Source organism: Suncus etruscus, chromosome 4 (genome assembly GCF_024139225.1).
Source record: "Suncus etruscus isolate mSunEtr1 chromosome 4, mSunEtr1.pri.cur, whole genome shotgun sequence".
NCBI lineage: Eukaryota > Metazoa > Chordata > Mammalia > Eulipotyphla > Soricidae > Suncus > Suncus etruscus.
The window spans coordinates 29,603,969-29,624,315 of NC_064851.1; the positions used below are offsets into that span (position 1 = coordinate 29,603,969).

The following is a 20,347-nucleotide window of genomic DNA, read 5'->3' on the forward strand; positions in this document are numbered from 1 at the left end:
ATGGATAGCTTCCTTGCAACACTCCTGCCTTTGTTTTCTCCTGCATGGCTCATTATTCTGCTGCATTAATTTAAACTTTCCTATTTTATTGAGTTAGGGTTTAAATTCTCTTATCATTCTTCTGGGAATTTTATTGTTTAAATGTAGATGACAATAATTGCTTTTATTGATCCCCAAATGTAGAAGGTATAAAAAGTACTATGGCTGATGGACAGCTGGTACATAGTGCGGTGTGCATAAGTGACAAATTACAAGACATTATTTGTCCCCAGAGGAGACCCTTTAAGAAAATTTAAAGCATCTGAGACTTACTGCTAGGTCTTTTCAAACCGAAAGCATAAACAATTTCTCATACATCAGTTGAAGTCTTTCTTTTTTGCTGAATCTCAAAAAATCCATTTGGAAATAATGTATATTTCTTTATATTTTTAATGTACCCATACAATAGGAGAGTTGGAAATAGTGCAGCTACCAATATTCCTAAAGCCAGTGGCATGCAAGGCAGTGAGATCCCATAGAGAATGAAATCACAGGACATTTATTCAGAATAATCTTGGATTAATTGAACAAGCATTCTAATATGAACAAAATTATGAGTGTTTTCAAAATCCACTTTAATGCCATAGTACTGTGGGTGGGAAACTTCATGTGATTTTCACATCCTAAATGTATCAGCTATCAGGGAAAATAAATGCAACTATCTAATTAAACAGGTTTTTGTAAGACACCTTAATATGAATCAGATGTAACATAGATCACTTCAAGAGATTTGGGGATAATAATTATTGTATGTCTCTACAGAAATAAAATTGAATCTTCTTTTTTTTTGGTTTTGAAATCACCAGCTATCAAAAATGGGGCAATTTTTTTCTTATTAGGATGACCAAATAACAAATAACGAACCCTACAGTTTGTGCTTTCTATTTCTAAGGTAAAGATACATTTGACTGCAACAATTGCAATGTGTCTTTGGAGAGTTCTGTTTTGAAACATGTCAGATTTTCAGAAGTGACTGAACCATATAAGTTATGAGAGGCTGTCTTTTAAAGTAGGGGTTAACAGGTCACATAAATGATCCTCCATTTATCCTGTAGCTATCATGTTATCTTAATTCCTGAAAGTTAGCAATTCCATGAAAGGGTAAATTGGGAAAACATAAAATAAAGGGAAATCACCCTCACTTATTTATATTATTAAATTTTTACTCAATCCATACTGTTATTCAGGGTTACATTTGGACCCTTTACAGCCATGCCAGCACCTTTCGTGGGTAGGACTATAAAGGAGAAAACTTGGATCTCCTGATCCAAAAGTCTAATGACTGTACTTCAATGTAAAATTTCTGATTTTTTTTATGCAGCACAGGTATTAAGTGCAACTAATCACACAGGCATACATAAAAGTTCTATGACACTAACATGTTTGCTAATTTGACCTCCAGTGTGCATAGAGCATGATGCTGTCAAATGGCTGAAGCTTGAAACAGGTTGACTATTGAAGGTGATCACTGAGTCATTGGAATTTACCATTGAATGAAACCCCAGCTATAATTTACTGTAACCTTTTCATTTTAGACATAGGGAGTTAAGAATATACAATGAGTATAAAAACATTGTCTAAAGCCTCACGTTTGAGAGGTGGCAGAGATAGAATGTGGAAATAGCTATCTTCATTTTCAATTACAAACTGTACTTTATACTGACTAACATGTGGGCTTATGCTTTGTTGAAAGATTTTTCTGGGTGATTATTTAATATGTGTGTTTCACATTCTAGACCAGGGGTCTCAAACTTGTGGCCCGCGGGCCATTTGCGGCCCTCCATACAACATTTTGTGGCCCGCAGCCGGCCTTCAAATATCGCAGTATTCGCGATTATTCGCTTACCGAATAATCGCAATAAAAATCACATTAGTAAGAAAAAAAATCGCAATAAACATTCGCATACCACGAGCAGTTCCGTTCAGGGTATGCAAATGTTTAATGTGATTTTTTTGCGATTTTTTTCTTACTAATGCGATTTTTTATTGCGAATATTCGGTAAGCGAAATCCCTTATGCGACTTTGCCTCCTGCAGCCCCCAGGTAAATTGAGTTTGAAACCCCTGTTCTAGGCTATGTGCTCTTTAAGAAGATAATCATGACTAGCTTCTTTCATAGTTAATGGAACAAAAAATATTCCAATAAATATTTTGTTGAAAAATAAGCAAATGGGCAAATACTTAGACATATTTTCTCATTGAATTTGAAAGCTATAATTTTTAGTGATCTTTACTATTTTTATCATCAATGAAGGAAGTTATGATAGAAAGATAGGGGAAATGGAGTATAAATTTTAGTAAAAATCATAAACCAGAAACATGGAAAAATTGTAAATTCAATCCTGAAGTTTATTTATATGACTCTTGCGTCTTTTCTCTCCCAAGTTTCAAAATAATAATTTTCAAATAGATGGTTCATTAAGAAGTTCCTACCATTGCTGCTACTCTTCAGGCTTAATAATGCAGGACTGACTACAGGTTAAATTATACAATAAGCAAAGTTGCTCATTAGTGTGTTTTACCTTCCTATTGAACCTCTTCCTATTTGGTGCACACACACCTAACCCAGGCTGCTGCTTCAATCTGCTATCACAGAGGAAAGTGCATGTAACTCAATAGTGATCTTTTTTATGGAATATTTTCCATTTAGAAGACACACCAGGAGATAGAATAGAAGGATAGTTACATTGTGACATTTCAGATTTACTGACAAGCAGGCAGAGGGGATAGACAAAACTCTCTCATCGCAAAAGTCAACCAACTTTAAGTATATACAATATAATTACCTGCCTCCACTGTGCTGCTCCTGATTTGCTTATGTAATTTGATACTAAATAATTTGATACCAAGAAATATCTATTTTAAAAATAATTTAATAAAAGAATAAAAGGACCTAGAATCCTATATTTAGAAGACTCCTAAATATAGCAGGTTGATGGCTTGGTAACCAGAGAATTACATCTCTAAGGCTGGATGCTGGGGAGGGACCATTGGCAGGAGACCTGTCCACAGAGTAGTTATCAGTGTCAGTGTCAGTTTATTGAAGAATTGTCTGTTCAAGGCAGTCACAAAATATAGACTTACCATGACTAATATACTTTGGGGGCAAATGGTGTGACTCAGTGATAGTCTCATGTGTCTGAGGCCCTTAGTTTAGTTTTAAACAGATGCAAAACAAACACACACAAAAAATTGCTGTCTTATTTCAGAATGCCCCAAACAACATGGGTGGCCTAAATACTCCTACAGAGAGAATTTTAAGAAGTCAGGAGACATCTTTTTTTTAGAAAGATTTGGTCACCTTGGCTAAAATATGGAAATCCATCTTTGCATCCTATAGGCCCTTAAACAGTAACTTGACAAACACTTCCCATAAACATAAAACCACACCAAGCTCCACCCCTGTTTCAGTACATTGACTGTACCAACCACACATCCATATTTATTATTTGGTCCTTAACATTTTTTTCTTCTTAGAACACATTTCTCCCACAGAATCAGCTGAGCAAAAAAGCATTTGCCTCCACTTACCAGAAGTGGGCATCTAAATACTCCAGTCTCTGCATCTTGGTATCTGAATCACTAAGGAAAACACAACAAGCCCCAAATGAGCTTTTTTTCTCTAAGGAAAAAAATAAATAGGAAGATGAATTGGGTGTGCTGTTTGCTTCTTCATGGCCAATGGGTTCTACTTGACAGTGGACAGGACCTTTGGTTCATATACTACTCCCATATGCACAGATCCAAGGATCCCCTCCTTTCTTTTCAGGAAAAAAATAGCAAATTGAGTTTAACAAGAAACCAAATGATACCCAATGCTTAAATTCACCAGAGGAGTCTAATATTCTCTCACAGAGTGACCACTTCAGTACAGGTTTGTGAGAAACTTTATTTCTTACTTAGGAAGTAGCTCAGGTGCAAGTTGCCACTAGTTCTTTTTTCCCAATGTTTCCATTATTTGTTCATTTTATCATTGAAGCCTTTCCTGATCAACCTATATAACATAGCTACCTCTAAATACAATCCCCTGTACTCCTTAGAAGACAAAAAATTGAGTTGCTTTGATAGCTATCTAAGTTGTAACTTCTATAACAGTGATGGGAACAGAGGAGATGGCCCCCAAAAATATATTGAACAGATTGGTGTATGGATCTTACTGAAGAAAGCTCTTGTCCCTTAATACATTTGAAAAGCAATGAAGGAAGACATTTCAGATGCCTTCAAAGACCAAGTCATTCACCTCTGCAACATCCAATTTTCACTTAGAAACTCAACAAGTCTTAGAGAAAGTGATAAGTCCAAGTAAGCAAGACAAATCTATTATCATCCAGTTCCCATCAGGGCCTCAAGCAATTTTTAGAAAACCTGTCCTCCAATATACAGCACTAATTTGTGTCTTATGGAAAATTGAATAAATTGTTTTTCACCTGAAGGGAGCAGGATTATTTGACTTCAGATACTTGCCATATGGCTTCTCTTCCAGATAGGATAGCTTCTAGGCTTAAGTTAGTAAAAGTCAAATAATGTGTATAAATTATTCAGAGATAATTCAAAGTAAGTGTATATCTTTGACAGATTGACATTTTGTAATGCTATTTTACTGATAACAAGTACTCTGGTTTTTGATTAAAAAAGAAAAACCAACAACATCATTTCTCACCATACTTCATTCTTTTTCTGTGTGTGTTTTCTGCGTTGTTTTGTTTTGTCTCTTGTTTGTCATTTTGTTCCCTCACAGAGTCCAGTCTGGCTCTTATCTCAGCACAGGATGGTTCACCTTCATTCTCGCCATGGATGCCTGTTATAGCATTCACATCTACGGGATGATAAATGACACTTACTGCAAGTAAGATTACAGGAAATTATTTTTATGCATCTCTAATTCTGATATCCTGTCAAATCATCACAATTAATTTTAATACCATAAATCTGAGAAAAAGATAAAGCAACAATTATTTCCAAGTGTTCTTTGCTGACATGGCATTTTATTGTCTGTGCATCAAGTTGTGACTTCTAAAGAAAAATATTTATCACTAATGTGAAATGTTTCAAGGAACATTTTTCCCTTAATCAGTGGCATGTCAAGGACTAGGGCCGAAAAATACAGTGAAATTTATTTAATTTGCAGTACAAGTTTGTCATTTCTGCTGTTCCAATGACATGATTAATGGCCATCTACTTGATGATGATATTTGATCATGAAGGATAAAATGTCTTGAAGTTTCAGGGAAGCTGACAGCTTAACAAGACTTCCTGGAAATTATATTATACTAATAAGTGGATAATATGCCAGATCCTTATTTAGAATAGACAAGTTGTTCCATAATATATCCCCACTGGTGGGATAATTTCTAATTAGATAATAAAACAAAATTTCCATGCTTTATATATATAATAAAATATATTTCTCTGCCAGTAATTGAGACAACATAATTTAGAGAATATTTTAATCATAATGTCAAATGGTAACTAAGCTACAGCCTCCACAATAAAAATATTTATACCCTAGAAAAGAGCATAATGGAGCACAGATGAACCAAATACCTTCTTGAAAAATGACAAAACTACTTCAAGCTCTGTAAGAACCTCAGGCTATATGAAATTTGCTTTCAGTGAACACTATTTCCTCTGTCAGAGGATAGCTATATGTTTGAATGTAATTGGTATGATAGATTAAACTTTATTTAATTTCTTAAAGTACTAATGATCTAGTACAGCTTCCTAAAAGCTTTTATATATAATAGCTTTTAACTGTGTTCATGGACAAGAAACATGAATGGCTTTTGGGTAAATGCATTTTGGATGTATAATGGATTCTTATAAATGAATGCAGTGTTCTTCAACTAAAACCTCCTTTACTTTTCTCTTTTCAGGATGGAAGGTTATAGAAAAGTTCCCTATCATTATTATGAACAAGGAAAAGACGAATGTGATGAATATTTCCTTCATGAACATGCTCCATATGGGGGGCATAGATTTATCACTGAGAAGAAAGTGTTTGCGAAATGGGCCAAGAAGCACAGAATAATATTTACACACCCAAACTGGACAGTTTCTTGATGTTGACTATTTCTTTCTTGTCCTTCTGCTTGATGTGATCATTATACTGCAAACTGTGATGTTAATGATGATGATAATAATGATTAAGATCACACAATGATGATCAAGTTTCTGTACATTCTCAGATATGGATGGTGACTGGCTGTAATGTGAGCTTGGGATTCCATAGAGGGTGGCTGTGCTCATTATGTTCTTTTTGAAGGTTCAACACTACATCTGCACTTTATAATTTAACTGGAAGTAAAATTGAAGGCCAGTAATATGCAGCAATGACCTAAGAAATGGGAAGATGATCCTCTAAGATAACTGCCCATAATACCTGACTATGGACTGTCTTCCAAGGCTATGGTATTTGGCCTCATTGGGCAAGTTTATTGACTTTATTACTTCTATATAAAAGAAATGTTGATATTTAAACATTAACTCAAGTAAAACATCTGAGTATAAGTACATTTCCAGAGTTACTATTTAACTTGAGAATAGGGAAGGAATCTCTTCCTCATATACCATCTTTCTGTAGTAATTCCTAAAACTATCTCAGGCCGATTAACAGTGACATGGAATCTTAACCATCAGGATTACTTGACTACTTCAAACATTAAAAATGAGCCAAATTGTTTGATGAATTCCCTCTCTCACCACTCCATTCTTATTACCCAAAACAATATAACTAAAGATAGTTACTAGAATGATCTCTATTAATTTTTAGAATTTTTGTTGTGTCTTAACTATTTCAGAAAGCTATTAAATTAAGATATCAACACTGTAACACATATACTGTGAAAACATTCCTAAAACATAACCAAAAGGGTTACTACTCTGCTTCAACACTCAACAACATATAAGTATATGCTTTTTTTAAATTCAAGAAGCAGAGAAAGCAAAGCATATTTTTACATTACTTTTTATCTTACCATACTTCATAATATATATTTGTATGTTCAAATTTATATTTTATAGGCCCAATATTTGTTTGTCCATATATTGCATTATTCTTGCCAAGTGCCAACTATTAGACATGGAAAGGACATGTCTCCTTGAATCTGACCAGAATTTTGCCTTCTTGGGGTTTATTTTTCCCCAAGTGTATCAGTTGTTATACTATATTAACAAAAGTAATGATAATTCTCATGTCCAAAGTGCTTTGTCATTTAGAGTTCTTTCTCAGATGTTATCCTGTGTGATACCTATTACTATTATATTGACTGGTTACTGCCTACATGTTTGACATCTCTGTAGTAGATAATCTGTAATTTTTTAATATTATGCTATATTTTAGATCTTTCTTGTGTATATTTGTATAGAATGGCAGATAGTTTCTAGTGACCAGCTAATTCCAGTGCCAAATACATTATATTGTGTCAGGAAGATGCAAAACATATCAAACTAGTCCAGGCAATAGACTAAGACTCCTGTGAATTTAGGTACTTTTGAGTTTTAATGACGTTTTTTGGTGAGGAAAAGATGATGTAATATAAACAACAGGAGGAGAGAAAAGCCGATAATATAGTTTTTCTATGCCATGTTTAGATACTCATTGATCATTAAGTATTAGGTGATTGATTTGCTAAAAGAAGAACTGAGAGACCACAATATCCTTGCAAACAATTCAATAACAAAGCCAGGCTTAATTTAGAGAAGATTCTGGAGGCTGGGAGTGATTATGCATTTCACCTCAGGGACACTTTGCAAGTTTTTCCTGTGCTAACTCAATGATTAGTTATCACTGCACTTGGCCACCCCTAGAAAATGACCAAGTGTCTCATCTTTGAAACAGTTTTTGTTGTCCTTTTGTATGATTTCCTTGTATGATTTTTTTGTTCTCTGTATGCTAGTTTTTTTAGCTTCTGAAGGATAGAAATGCCCAGACAAAGAAAAATAAACAAATACAAGTGTTAATATTGTTATGTAGTCTGTTTATACTGCCTGCTATAATACATAATGCCATTATTAATTGTTGATTCTGGTAATGGAAGGCCAACTTTCTGTTTTACCCATTATATGTGAGAAACTTAAAAATCATTGTAAATCTTTTGTCTCATTTTAGCTATCTCTGATAAGAGGAGGGATATGAAGAGAGAGAAAGGAAGAAAAAAGAAGAGAGGGGGCTAGAGTGATAGCACAATGGGTAGGGTATTTGCCTTGCACTTGTCTGAGCAGGGTTCAATTCAACCATGGTTGAATCCCTGGTGTTCCATGTGGTCCCCTGAGCCTTTTTGATCTGAAATGGACTCGGTGTGGCCCAAAACAACAATAACAACAACAACAAAGATGGAGGGAGAAAACAAATTACTTTCTATCCCTTTCTTTTTTTAAGAAATCACTGCATAGTCTACTCATCTACTGTCACTCAATGATATAGGACACTGCAAAAGTTTCCATCATAGATAGCTAGAGTGAGGCAAGAGGCCTAGGGTGTTTTTGGAGTGTGTGTTTATTCTTCATTCTTTTCTCACATATTACTCCTAGAAGTGCTCAAGGGACTATATTTGGTGCCAGAAATTGAACCAGGGTTTGCTGCATGAAAGCCAAACACCTGAACCATCTATCTGTCCATTTCTCTCTTATTTTTAACCAACCTTTCACACTGTTTATTTTTTTTTCTTTCATGCCTCTTTTCTTTTATTTTTTTTCCATAAAAGTAAAAAAAAAAAACCTGTTATTTTCAATTAGGTGAAATGTTGGATAATTACTGTAATTAACATCTTGATTAGATCACATGTCTTATTTTTCCTCTGTAGTCTTAGTTTTTCCTGCTTTCATATTCTATTCTTCATATTCAACCCCCAACCCCCGTAGAAATACAAAGTCATATTTCTTTTTGAAATAAATGTCATATACTGAAGAAAAATTTTTGCTTAGTATATATGGATGAGAAGAGCATGCAAAAGGAGCAAATTCAAGGTGTATACTTTGTCATGCAAATTTCCAACTAATAAGTTCTAATCAATTAAGATATAATCCAGCATTAAAACACAGGAATGCTTAACCAAGCTGATTCATCACACATCACTAATGTGTATATGTACTGTAAGATAACTGACAAGTATGAAAAATAAAATAAATACAGAGGCTGGAGTGATAGCACAGTGGTAGAACATTTGCCTTGCATGCTGCTGACCCAGGACAACCAGAGTTCGATTCCCGCATCCCATATGGTCCTGTGAGCCTGCCAGGGGCGATTTCTGAGCATGGAGCCAAGAGGAACCCCTGAGCACTATCTGGTGTGGCCCAAGTAGGACAAAAAAGAAAAAGAAAATAAATACCATCAAATTATCTTTTATGCAAATGGACTATAAAAATAAATACAGTTTGCTGAAGTCAGAAATTAAAATGCAAGCTAGGTAAACTAATGGAGTAAAAGTTATTTTTAAGGCTGGAGCGAGAATAGCAGATAGTGTGCTTGTTTTGAACCTATTCTACCAGGACTTGATTACCAGCACCACATATAATCTGAATCATGTCAGGTGTGATCCCTGAGCAAACCCTGCTCTGATTCAAAAATGAACACATTATTTGTAATTCTATAGTCTTAATAATATATAACAGAAAAAATTAAAATGGTTTTTCAGTAATTGACTGAATCTTTTCTAAGTTAGAGAATATTTCTATTGCTGCATATAATTAATCATACTTAATTATAATTAATTATGTATTAGAAAATACTTTGTTATGAAACCTATCAAAGAAAAAATAACCATCAGGACGAATGGATATTGTGTATATATGCAGAGTATATTTGTATGTGAAGATTTACATGCTATGTTTTATTTTTCACTGGTGTATATATGAAATACAGAACAACTTATTTTACCTGAGATTATTCATCTGAGATTGGTTGAGTTACATTTTAAGTTCTAGTGGGAAATAAAAGCAAAATAACTAAATTAAATAAACAGATCAAGAGTACATAGAATCATATTCAGTGGCTGGCCAGAAAATAAAGATAGAGTAGTTGCTAACTCTGGAACTGAGAAAACAATTAGAAGCTCAAGTTGTCAAAAAAGCAGACCTGAAAGTATAGCATTCTGATTCAAGAGTCTTCCAAGATTGCTGCTCTGCTAAAGTCATTGTAAAAAACATCACATCAAGCTTCATTCACACTGAAGTAAATGACATGGGCCTCTCTATTTAAATAAGTCTGTCTCTCATGTAAGGAAATGTAGATCCGCATGATTTTTATTATATGGCGGAGGAACTGTGAACATTGTGAGGGGAAAAAAGGGAAATTATACAGTCATTACTCTTTGAGAATTTAGAATTACCCAGGTGAGATCAAGAATCTGACTTGGAGACTTTGTTGCCCTTTCCAAAAATAAAAAACCATCATAAAATAATTGTTTATCACTTTGATAAAGAAAAAAAAAGAAATATCAAAGTTGTTCACCTGGTGACATTAACAGAGCATTAATTTTGAGTTGTGTTTAGCTTTAGCATGATAACAAGATAATATTATCTGGTGGCTTATATAACTCTTCAATATTATCACCATCAGCATATAATATAGCATGTATATATATTCAAAACACAAACTATGGTGTCCATGTCAGTTGTTTACCTGTCTTATTCCAATAAATGATTTATAGTCCTGGATCATAAAGGGGAAAATGCTTTCCCCTTACCTGCAGTTTTGAAAGGCAAGACTGCATCATTTTAATGTCTATAGAGATACTTTGTAAGTAGCCTAGACGTTCAGAACTGCAAAGGATCTTTAGAGACCAGCCAATCTACTTCAGCATCTTGGAGTTGAGGAAAGAAACCTACAGTAGTGAAGTGGCTATAAAAAAGATGATCGGCAGTACTGAGACTCAAATTTCTATCTCATGTCTCCTTTTCTAATATTTTTCCCATGCTTTCTGTACATAATAAAATGTAAATGTAACTCACTGGATGATTATAAACCTAGAAAGCAAAGGTAAAGTATAGACTCTACTCCTCATGCAAGAAATCCCCCGGCTGAAGTATAGTTATATTTATAATTAACAGAATCTTGTCCTAATAACTGTAGATATTATTATATGAGTAAGATTACACATGTTCCATTCCCATGAAATTCTAGTACTGCCAAAGAGTGAAACTAGGTGTGTCATGAAAAGTCCTTATGTGTTTGGTTTGTTTGATTTTGTGGACCATACCTGGTGATACCCAGAGTTACTTCAGGTTCTGTACTCAGGATATATGTCAGGCAGTACTGGGTTACCACATGTGATTCCAGGTATCAAACTTGGGTTGACTGGATGCATGGCAACTTACCTGCTGTTCTATCTACTGCCCTGGCCCTTAGTACTTAATTTTTGAGTTTGAACAGCAAAGAATAAAGATTACACATCACACAGTGATTTATGAATAAAATTAAGCACAATATATTACAAAGTGGGTTCCCTCTGCGTGCATGATTTTATTTTGTTCCATTTTTCTCTTTCAGTTAAAAATATTACCCAGGGCGGGAGAAGTGGCATGGGTATGGGACATTTGTTTTGCATGCAGAAAGACTGTGGTTCAAATCCCAACATCCCATATGATCCCCCGAGCCTGCCTGGAGAGATTTCTGAGAGTAGAGTCAGGAGTGACCGCTGAGCAGTGCGGGGTGTGACCTCCTCAACACCCCTCCCCATAAAAAAAAATATTAGGACCCACCCAATGGTGCTAATTGGCTAATATTCTGTGTTGGACCATTTCTACTGTCGATGTTCCAAGGACTGTGATTCAGGGGACAGAACAGGGGCCTTAAACACATTTATTTAAGCAGATAAGAATTGGTATTTTATGGTCTTTTATGTCAACTGAATTAGGTGACAGTGTCATATTTATGGGATTTTAGGTGAAATACTGGCAATGGTTGAATTATATAGACTGTGTCTGCACTTGTGAGCCCTGATGCATTTATGAAAGCTCATAAAGAAGCTTAGCCACAATGTAAATGAATTGCTAATAAATTTGTGAGCAGAGAACATGATTTTATCCTGTGTGAATGCATACGTTTAAAAAGACCCTGTTGTTTTCTTTTTCTTCTATTGAGCTTTCTCCAACTGTATCTTCATTCTTACTCGGCCCAATTCCTTGATTTTGCTCACCTGTAAAGTTGCTTTTTAAATATTAAAGGCCTGCTTTGGGCAAGGCAAGAGGTTAAGTCCCACTCAGGAGTGCTCATTGCTGTATCCGTCTCTGTGCACAGATCCCTCCTGTCAGTGGTGGTTGGGGACCTGCCTGTGCCAGGGATAGAAATGAGGAGAAGAGGCGTCCTGATGTGCAAATCAAGAACCTTAACCCCTCTATTATTTGCCTGCCCCTAACTGCTTGCTTTTATTTATGTATTTATTTAATTAATTTTTATTGAGGTTCTGTGCTTTGCAGAACAGATAGTTTGTGATCATTTCTAGTGATAGTTTAATGGATACATCATTCAAATACCACACCCACCACCAATAGCCTACTTTAAACTCTTACTGCCTACTATACCATTGCTGATATGAAGACTATAAAAGAGTTTCATATTTTAGTGTTGTAAATGTTTAAGCAAGTTTTATTCCCAAGAACTGTTAAGCATGGTAGTTGGCAGGTGTTTCATATCTAGCCTAAGTGGTGTTGCCTTAAACCAATACAGCTGCCTCAGTTAATAAAACAACCCATCTTGCTAAATGGTGAAATTCTACCTTTTGATTTGAACCTTTTTTCAGGGCTGCTCATGATTTTTGATTCCATATGCCCTTCTTTGAGTTAAGTTAAAGCTCCAAATGCACCATAATCTTTAACCACTACAAACTTGAAAGACTTCTTTATCGTCCACACATGTAAAAGTTAAAAGAGAAGAATTTTTGAATTATGCACAGGGCTGTGAAAATGGTCCCGTTACTCAGAAATAACACACTGCTCTTCTGTTTTTTTTTTTTTCTTTCTGAATCTTAGAGAAACCACAAGAGAAAAATTCCATGTAAATGGCCAAGGCATCAGACCAGAACTTTCCTTAGGCATTGTAACATTGTAAAACTCCTTCATCTATTTTTAAAGTTCTTTTTCTTTTCAGAATAAGTGAAATTTGTTTATGGAGTCAAAATCTCTTTTTTATAGATAGGTCTCTTTCTTTTTTATTTTTGCTTGTTCGTGCCTCGGAGACTTTAGTTAAAACAAAGCCCTCTTTCATAAAATTGAAGAGCATCTTGATGCATAGTCAACTATAAATTAATATATTTGCCCGTATAGTGAGTCGTTTCTGAGAAATCCCAAAGAGACCAAAGCCAGGACATTTCTTGGTTTAAGTTACCAGGTCTAAAAATAATTTTGTGTTTAACTTGGTTGTCATTGCTATGAGGTGAATAATCATCTCTGTTACAGTATGCTGTATTTTGTTTTATACTTTTTTCTGAGTTCAATTTTGCTATAGTCTTTCATTCACTTGACAAACCTGTAATACTCATCAATTTATAGAAGAGACTATAAATGCACAGTTGTGCAGTTGTACAGTGAGTGCGATTTTCTTGGTTTTGGGGCCACACCCGGCGGTGCTCAGGGGTTACTCCTAGCTGTCTGCTCAGAAATAGCTCCTGGCAGGCACGGGAAACCATATGGGACACCGGGATTCGAACCAACCACCTTTGGTCCTGGATCGGCTGCTTGCAAGGCAAACGCCACTGTGCTATCTCTCTGGGCCCGAGTGCGATTTTCTTGCCATCCATATTCACCCCTTTTATACTACCATATTTACAGTCTCCATGCCTAAAAATGATTTACTGACTGACAAGGGCTATGACATATTTCTTTTGGGCTAACTTTCACAATAAGACAAATCAGGAGCTATGAGGAATATTTGTCATTAAAAAATATAAAAGGAAGGTGGGTTGAGTGGGAGGAGAGTGAATTGGTGAAGGTAGTCATTATACTAAATATTTAAGATAAAAGATATTTAAGATAATATTATAGGTAACTGCACGAGGACATGTTGGTCAGTCTCTAGAATGTGTTTTATTCATATAACAGTAAGATGCCGAGGTACAATTTGTTGCTTTCCAGGTCTATTAACAAAGTTGATATAGAATATAAATTTCTTAAAATATGGCTCTTATTTCCATCTTCCTCCATTAACTTCCTCCTATTCACCTTCTATTTATTCTTTACTTTCTTTCTAAAAAATTCAAATCTTGAGTGCTTCCTGTTTCCTCTTCTGGGAGGTGTCTTAGAGGCCTTCAGAATGGTCCAATGTTTGCCATACCTACAATAGGTTTGTCATACCTGCAATATGTTTGTACATATCTACAATGTTTGCTCTCCTACAGTACAGCCTCCAACAAAAATAGGCTGTCCTGAATCCCTGGGAATAGGATTGTTTAACTTTATACCAAAAAGGTTGGGAAGGTGCCCAAGTCTGCATGTGGAGTGTGCCTTGGCTGACTTTGAGGAGTTCACGCTGTGAGACCTAAAGTTCTGCAAAAACTATCTAAAACAAAGAAACATGTCAGCCAGGTCTATGGTAGCTCCATGTGCGCTAAGTGCATCCGAGACAGGATTAAGCGTGCTTTCCTTATTGAGGAACAGAATATCACTGTGAAAGTGTTGGAGGTACAAGCACAGAGTCAGAAAGCAAAATGAAATATGGAAAATTTTTGAAGAATAAAATTAAAGGCTTTATCTGTAAAAAAAAATTCAAGTCTTGCAACTGAATGTCACACTCTCACTTTACAAAGTTGCTTATAGTATTCTACATACTGTATAAAAATCTTTATTCGGATATCATTTGAAATGAGCAACCTCCTAGGAAAAAATTAATAAGTGCACTTCATGTTTATTAAAGGGTTATAAACTCATTCAGTTCTCTGGAATTTTCTGTGAGGTAGGTAATGTTATTATTATCATTTCACTAACTAAAGAACAAAGAGGTTAAGTGGCTTTCCCAGGCTTGCACAATTAAAAATGAACTGAAGATGAATGCAGACATCCAGATTTATAATCAATACCTAAGTGGAATAAACTAAAAGATGTAACCAACAACTCTGTGATACCAAAGCAAAACAAACAAAAAGCTTGTCCAAGTTATGTTGGTGATTTTGATTATAATGGATTTTCTCTTAGAACAAAAGGGCATACTCTACAATCATTGATGAACAAACAGACAATAGTGTTGGATTAGGACAGTGATTCTCAAATAATGAGGCACGCCTCCTGGAGGGGGCGAGGCTCCATAAAGTTGGGAGGGTTTGACCTCAGCAAACATTGTCATAACAATGTATGTCTCTAGAGCTGAGAGTTGCTGTGTGTGCTTCAAACCCCGCTTCGAAAAGCTATGCATCGCAAAACATGCTCATTATAGCCATTCATCCAGACATCACCTCAGATTAAAAAATCAGCACAAAATTATTTTATATATTTTTGTTTTGCAGGTTAAAGTTTTTTTTTTAAATAAAGATACTACTTATAGTCATGCGGCGGGGAGGGGGGGCGTGAAAAATGGTTTCTTCCTAGGTAGGCATGACAAAAAATAATTGAGAAACACTGGATTAGGATATTAATGCCATGAAAATGAATCTATGTAGAGCTAGTGTTGACTATTCAGTATGAAACAACACAAAAGTATTTAGAATACCACATATGAATTCAATGAAATCAAATAAAGTTTGACAAGATCAAATGTAAAGCTGGGGCCTTAGTTTTCAGGCAAATAGGAACATGACGTAACAGTAGTACTTAAAATCTTTGGAGATTTTAGAACAATCTAATATGAGACATAGAAATTTAAAGGGTCACCATGATCTAAAAAAGTGGAAAAATTTGAAACTATGTGGTAAGATTCAACATTTATCAGATGAGTCAAAAGTATTTTTGTTGTTCTTTGTTTTGGGGGTACACCAGATGGTAGCACTCGCAGGTTACTCCTAGCTTTGTGCTCAGAAATCACTCCTGGAAAGTTGGGGAACCATTTGGGTTGCTGAGGATTGAACATGGCTGGGCTGAGTACAAGGCAAAATGTCCTACCTGGTATGCTATCACTCCAGCACCAAATCTAAAAAATATTTTTAAAACGTGTTTTTACTTGACTTCTGGTTATTTACCAAATATGTTTTTATTGGTGAAAATGATGAAAGAGAAAGATATACTAACTCATGGTCACATTTCTCTGTATTCTACCAGTAACTTTCTAAGCATGTTAATTAAAATTTTCATATAAATGCTTTTTTTTTAAATTTTTGCTTCTTAGTAAGATTTTCAGGAGAGAGAGAGAGAGAGAGAGAGAGAGAGAAGAGAGAGAGAGAGACAGAGAGAGAGAGGGATAGAGAGAGAGAGGGAGAGAGAGAGAATGTTGTGAGTAAGATGCTTGCCTTCCATGCAGCAGACATGAATTCAATCTCGGCACTGTCAGGAATGATCCCTTGTACAGAACTGGGAATAATTCTTCAGCACTAATAACTGTGTGATCCCCACTGCTGCAAAAAAATATAATGCAAAAATAATTGCAAGTATATTCCCAATTATCTTAAAACACTTCAACAGCTAGTGAACCACATTTATTTAACCATGTCCTCATTATCATTTTTCTCTAGTAATTAGCTTTGTTCATGAAATTTTGAATTCTCTAAATATGTATATTGTATAAATATACAATGGTGCTTGCCTCTATGTACCCTTGTCAAAAATGGGGTTCCCCCCAAATTGCCAAATAATATATATAAAAATAGATGATATTTTATAAAAATTTAATTGATTATTGGAAAAATTATCTTTTTATATGTTCTTTGGCCTTTTTTTATTCTTTCATGAATTAACTTTGTTGATATTTTGCTTGTGTCTATTATAGTCAGAATCAAAACACTTTAAGATACAGAAAAAAATGAGAATTCATTCCAAAGAGACTAGATTAAGAACCAGGATCAAGAGGAAGTTAAAAGTCATATACACACTAGGGATTATAAACATTTAGCTAGCTTGATGGGATATTTTAGCGAGAGTTCAAATATTTAAAAAGCACTATTGCAGGCACAAAATTAGTTTTAAATTCTCTGAGTTCATTGGCCAGAACCAATGAATGAAACCTTAGGCTTTATCTCAAGATGACATACAAAATAACCTCAAATTAGAATGTAAATGTTTACATTGAGTACTTTGTGTGAACTATTCACAGAACGATCACTTACTGATTCATCCAATTAGATAGAAACTTGAACTCAATTGACCCAAGTCCCCTCCAAGTTCTATATTATGAGAAATAGGATGCAACTCCACATGTGAAAGTGAAATTTGACACAGAAACTGTGAAAATCAATTAAGGTTGTGTTTAGACAGACCAAACACAAAGCAGTAGCATATTCAAATACAATTTTTTGTTTGTTTGTTTTGGGGCTATATTTGACAGTGCCAGGAGTTGTTCAAGGCTCTGAACTCAAGAATTATTCCTGGGTGTCTACGTTCAAACTCTGATCGGGTGTGTGCAAGGCAAAGCTTTTCCCATTGTACTATCTTGTCAGCCTTTCAGTTGTCATTTCTTAATATATGTTATGTTGAATGATAGAAGACCTCGTTTAATTCAGGTTCATAGTTGATTCCCAAATTTTTGGAGTGTGTATGATTAGACACACACACAGACACTACCAACCACAGCCCTCATATCTGAGCTCTATTAGTTCCTTTTACTATCTTCATTCACATAATGCTTTACAAGACATGGTAACTTCTTTTGTTCCCAGTGGGTGAAATCTGGTCACATTTTTTACATCCATATTTTTATATACTTGCTATTGTGCTGTCTTTGAAAATCTAATGACTCAAGAAAATTACATTTAGAATCATAGCATTCCTCATGTTAGTAATTTATGATAATGGATGTCACTATAGATTTAAGAATCATTTATATTGTCCACCTTCTCCTATTTCTTCTAGATTAAATAAATTCCTCATATTGAGTTTTACCGCATTTTTCATTTTTCTAGTCTGTACCACTCACTTTCAGTATATTTATAATCCTTTTATCTGGTCTTTGTAGTTTCAAAATGATGCCTTGGATATTTTAAGTTCCAAGCAATCAATGCCCTTCTCAAATTGCCCTCTTAAGGTTTTTGTAAAATAATATTCTCCATAATACAACTTTAAATTACCTACCTTTTCCTTTACTAGACTTAATCCAAGAAGGCTAATTGAACATTAAGCATTTTAATCACCCCACACTGTCAAACCTATCTTTTCATTACAGAGAACTGGATAGGCCATGAGCTTAATTGTGCTCCTGGTAAAATAACTAGAATAAAAGCTTGATAATATGATTATTCTGTAACTGTGAATTTGGCATTTGAATTCTTTTTATTAATATATGTAATGTAATAAATATATATGTCTGAAACTTAACCTAATTTATGATATACATTAGGACTGCAGGGAGTATATAGATAGATCAGTTGTAGTATATATATTTATGGTATATATGTTAGAGTTAGAAAAATAACTAAAAGTTCCAGCTAAATAAAAGATGACCCCCCCCAAAAAAAAGATGCCACGTAGAAGTATACTGGAGCTGGAGCAATTGCATAACAGGTAGGGTGTTTGCCCTGTATTCCCTGACCCAGGTTCAATCCCTGGCATCCCAAATGGTACCCTGAGCCTTTAAGAAGTAATTTCTGAGTGCAGAGCAAGGAGTAACTCTGAGTGCCACCAGATGTGGACCACCACCACCACCAACAACAACAAAAGACATAAAAAAGTATACAAATTAATTTGTATGTAAAATTATTGGATGTGATATGCATGGTACTTCTCCATTAACAATAGTGCAAACCACAGTCTATAAAAAGAAAATTAAAGGGAGAAAGAGAGAAAATTAAATGCCTGCCCCAGTGGCAGGCAGGAGGGAGGGTGGTAGAGAAACCAGGGACATTGGTGGTGTAAAATATTCATGGGAGAAGGGTGGTATACATTATAAGACTGAAACTCAATCCTGACCAACATTGTAATCACAGTGTTTAAAGTAAAGGAAAAAAGTTGTTATTGCATTATATGTGCAATAAATGTTTAAATATACATAAAATATAATTCAGTTACTCAGATAGTTTTTCACGAGGAGCAGGAATAAATTCTTACTAATTTGAGTTTATAGAAATGGTAACTTCAGAAAAAAAAGTCACTAAGATATAAAGACATTTTCCTCTAACACAGATTGGTTTTCCTGAAAGAAGTAAAAGAATGTCAATATTTATTTGAAAGTGTTGAGAAGCTGTTTTTGGAAAAATGAAGCAAAATTCCATGGTATTGTATAATACTAATAACACTATTACTGAATCCTCTGAAACCTGCTAGGGGATTCTAGAGTTCAGTCAAGGCTCTGGTACTATTTTAAATGTAGTCATTGAACAAACAGTACCTATAAAAGGTGGTTCAAAGCAAGATGTGAATTTAAATAGAATAATATATAGAAACAATGTAGGTGTAAATATGGATCCTTTTTATCTCTTTTATCCAAGTAAATCAATTCGTCTTGTATTATTATTCTTGATATGCTTTCACTCTCAGCATTGGGGGCATGAGTGTGAATTACTTTGATTATGCTTTTTCTTTTTTTTCCTTATGATAATGTCTTCTATACTTATCTATAGAACTTAAATAAAAATTTCTTAATGTAATGAAAGCTATATGCATCTAATTGGAGACAGTGATAAGAAACAGACAGGGAAAGCATGAATCATAAAATGCACCTGTCCAACTTTCATCTATTATCTGCAACTTACAATGAAAATCTTAATAAAGGAGTCATACTCTTTTGTGTGTTCCAAAGGCTTTTATGACCTTATACCCTCTTAAAGTGGCCTATGCCAGATAAGATCAGTTTTCTCTATGGTAGGTAAATTACACTGAATAAAAATGTAGGAAAAAGGGAGAGAGCATGGTTGTAAGATCACAAATAAATATATTCTTACAAATCTTAGTTTCTGCTGAAATCTTATATTGTTCCCTGACAACTTGTCTCTATGATATATTAAGCCGAAAGGGTTATCCCTGTGACTTATACGTTTTGGTCATTAAGTCCAAAGAGTAATATACATATATTTGGTCAATTGATTTTTATAGATATACCAAAGTAATTCAATAGAAATTTTTTCAATATATGGTACTGAAACAACTAATTACCTACATTAAAAAATGAATCTTAACTCAGATCACACAGAAAAATTAACTTGAAATGGATGATTGAACTATCTATAAAAAATAAAACAATTACTTTGAAGTAAAGAAAGTATGAAATCTTCATGCTTTGAGGTTAGAAAAATATTTTCTGGTAA

The 20,347-nt window shown here is 34.6% G+C and overlaps 1 protein-coding gene across 1 annotated transcript in view; it reads left to right on the forward strand.

Annotated features, from left to right (window-relative positions):
* Nucleotides 1–6,394, forward strand: part of ST6GALNAC3 (ST6 N-acetylgalactosaminide alpha-2,6-sialyltransferase 3) — a 658,045-nt gene extending 651,651 nt beyond the window's left edge. The window contains exons 4-5 of the mRNA XM_049771784.1: nt 4,777–4,884; nt 5,912–6,394. Coding sequence (XP_049627741.1) covers nt 4,777–4,884; nt 5,912–6,098 — 295 coding nt within the window. The 3' untranslated portion in view covers nt 6,099–6,394. The remainder of the gene's footprint in view (nt 1–4,776; nt 4,885–5,911) is intronic.
* Nucleotides 6,395–20,347: the final 13,953 nt, after the last annotated feature.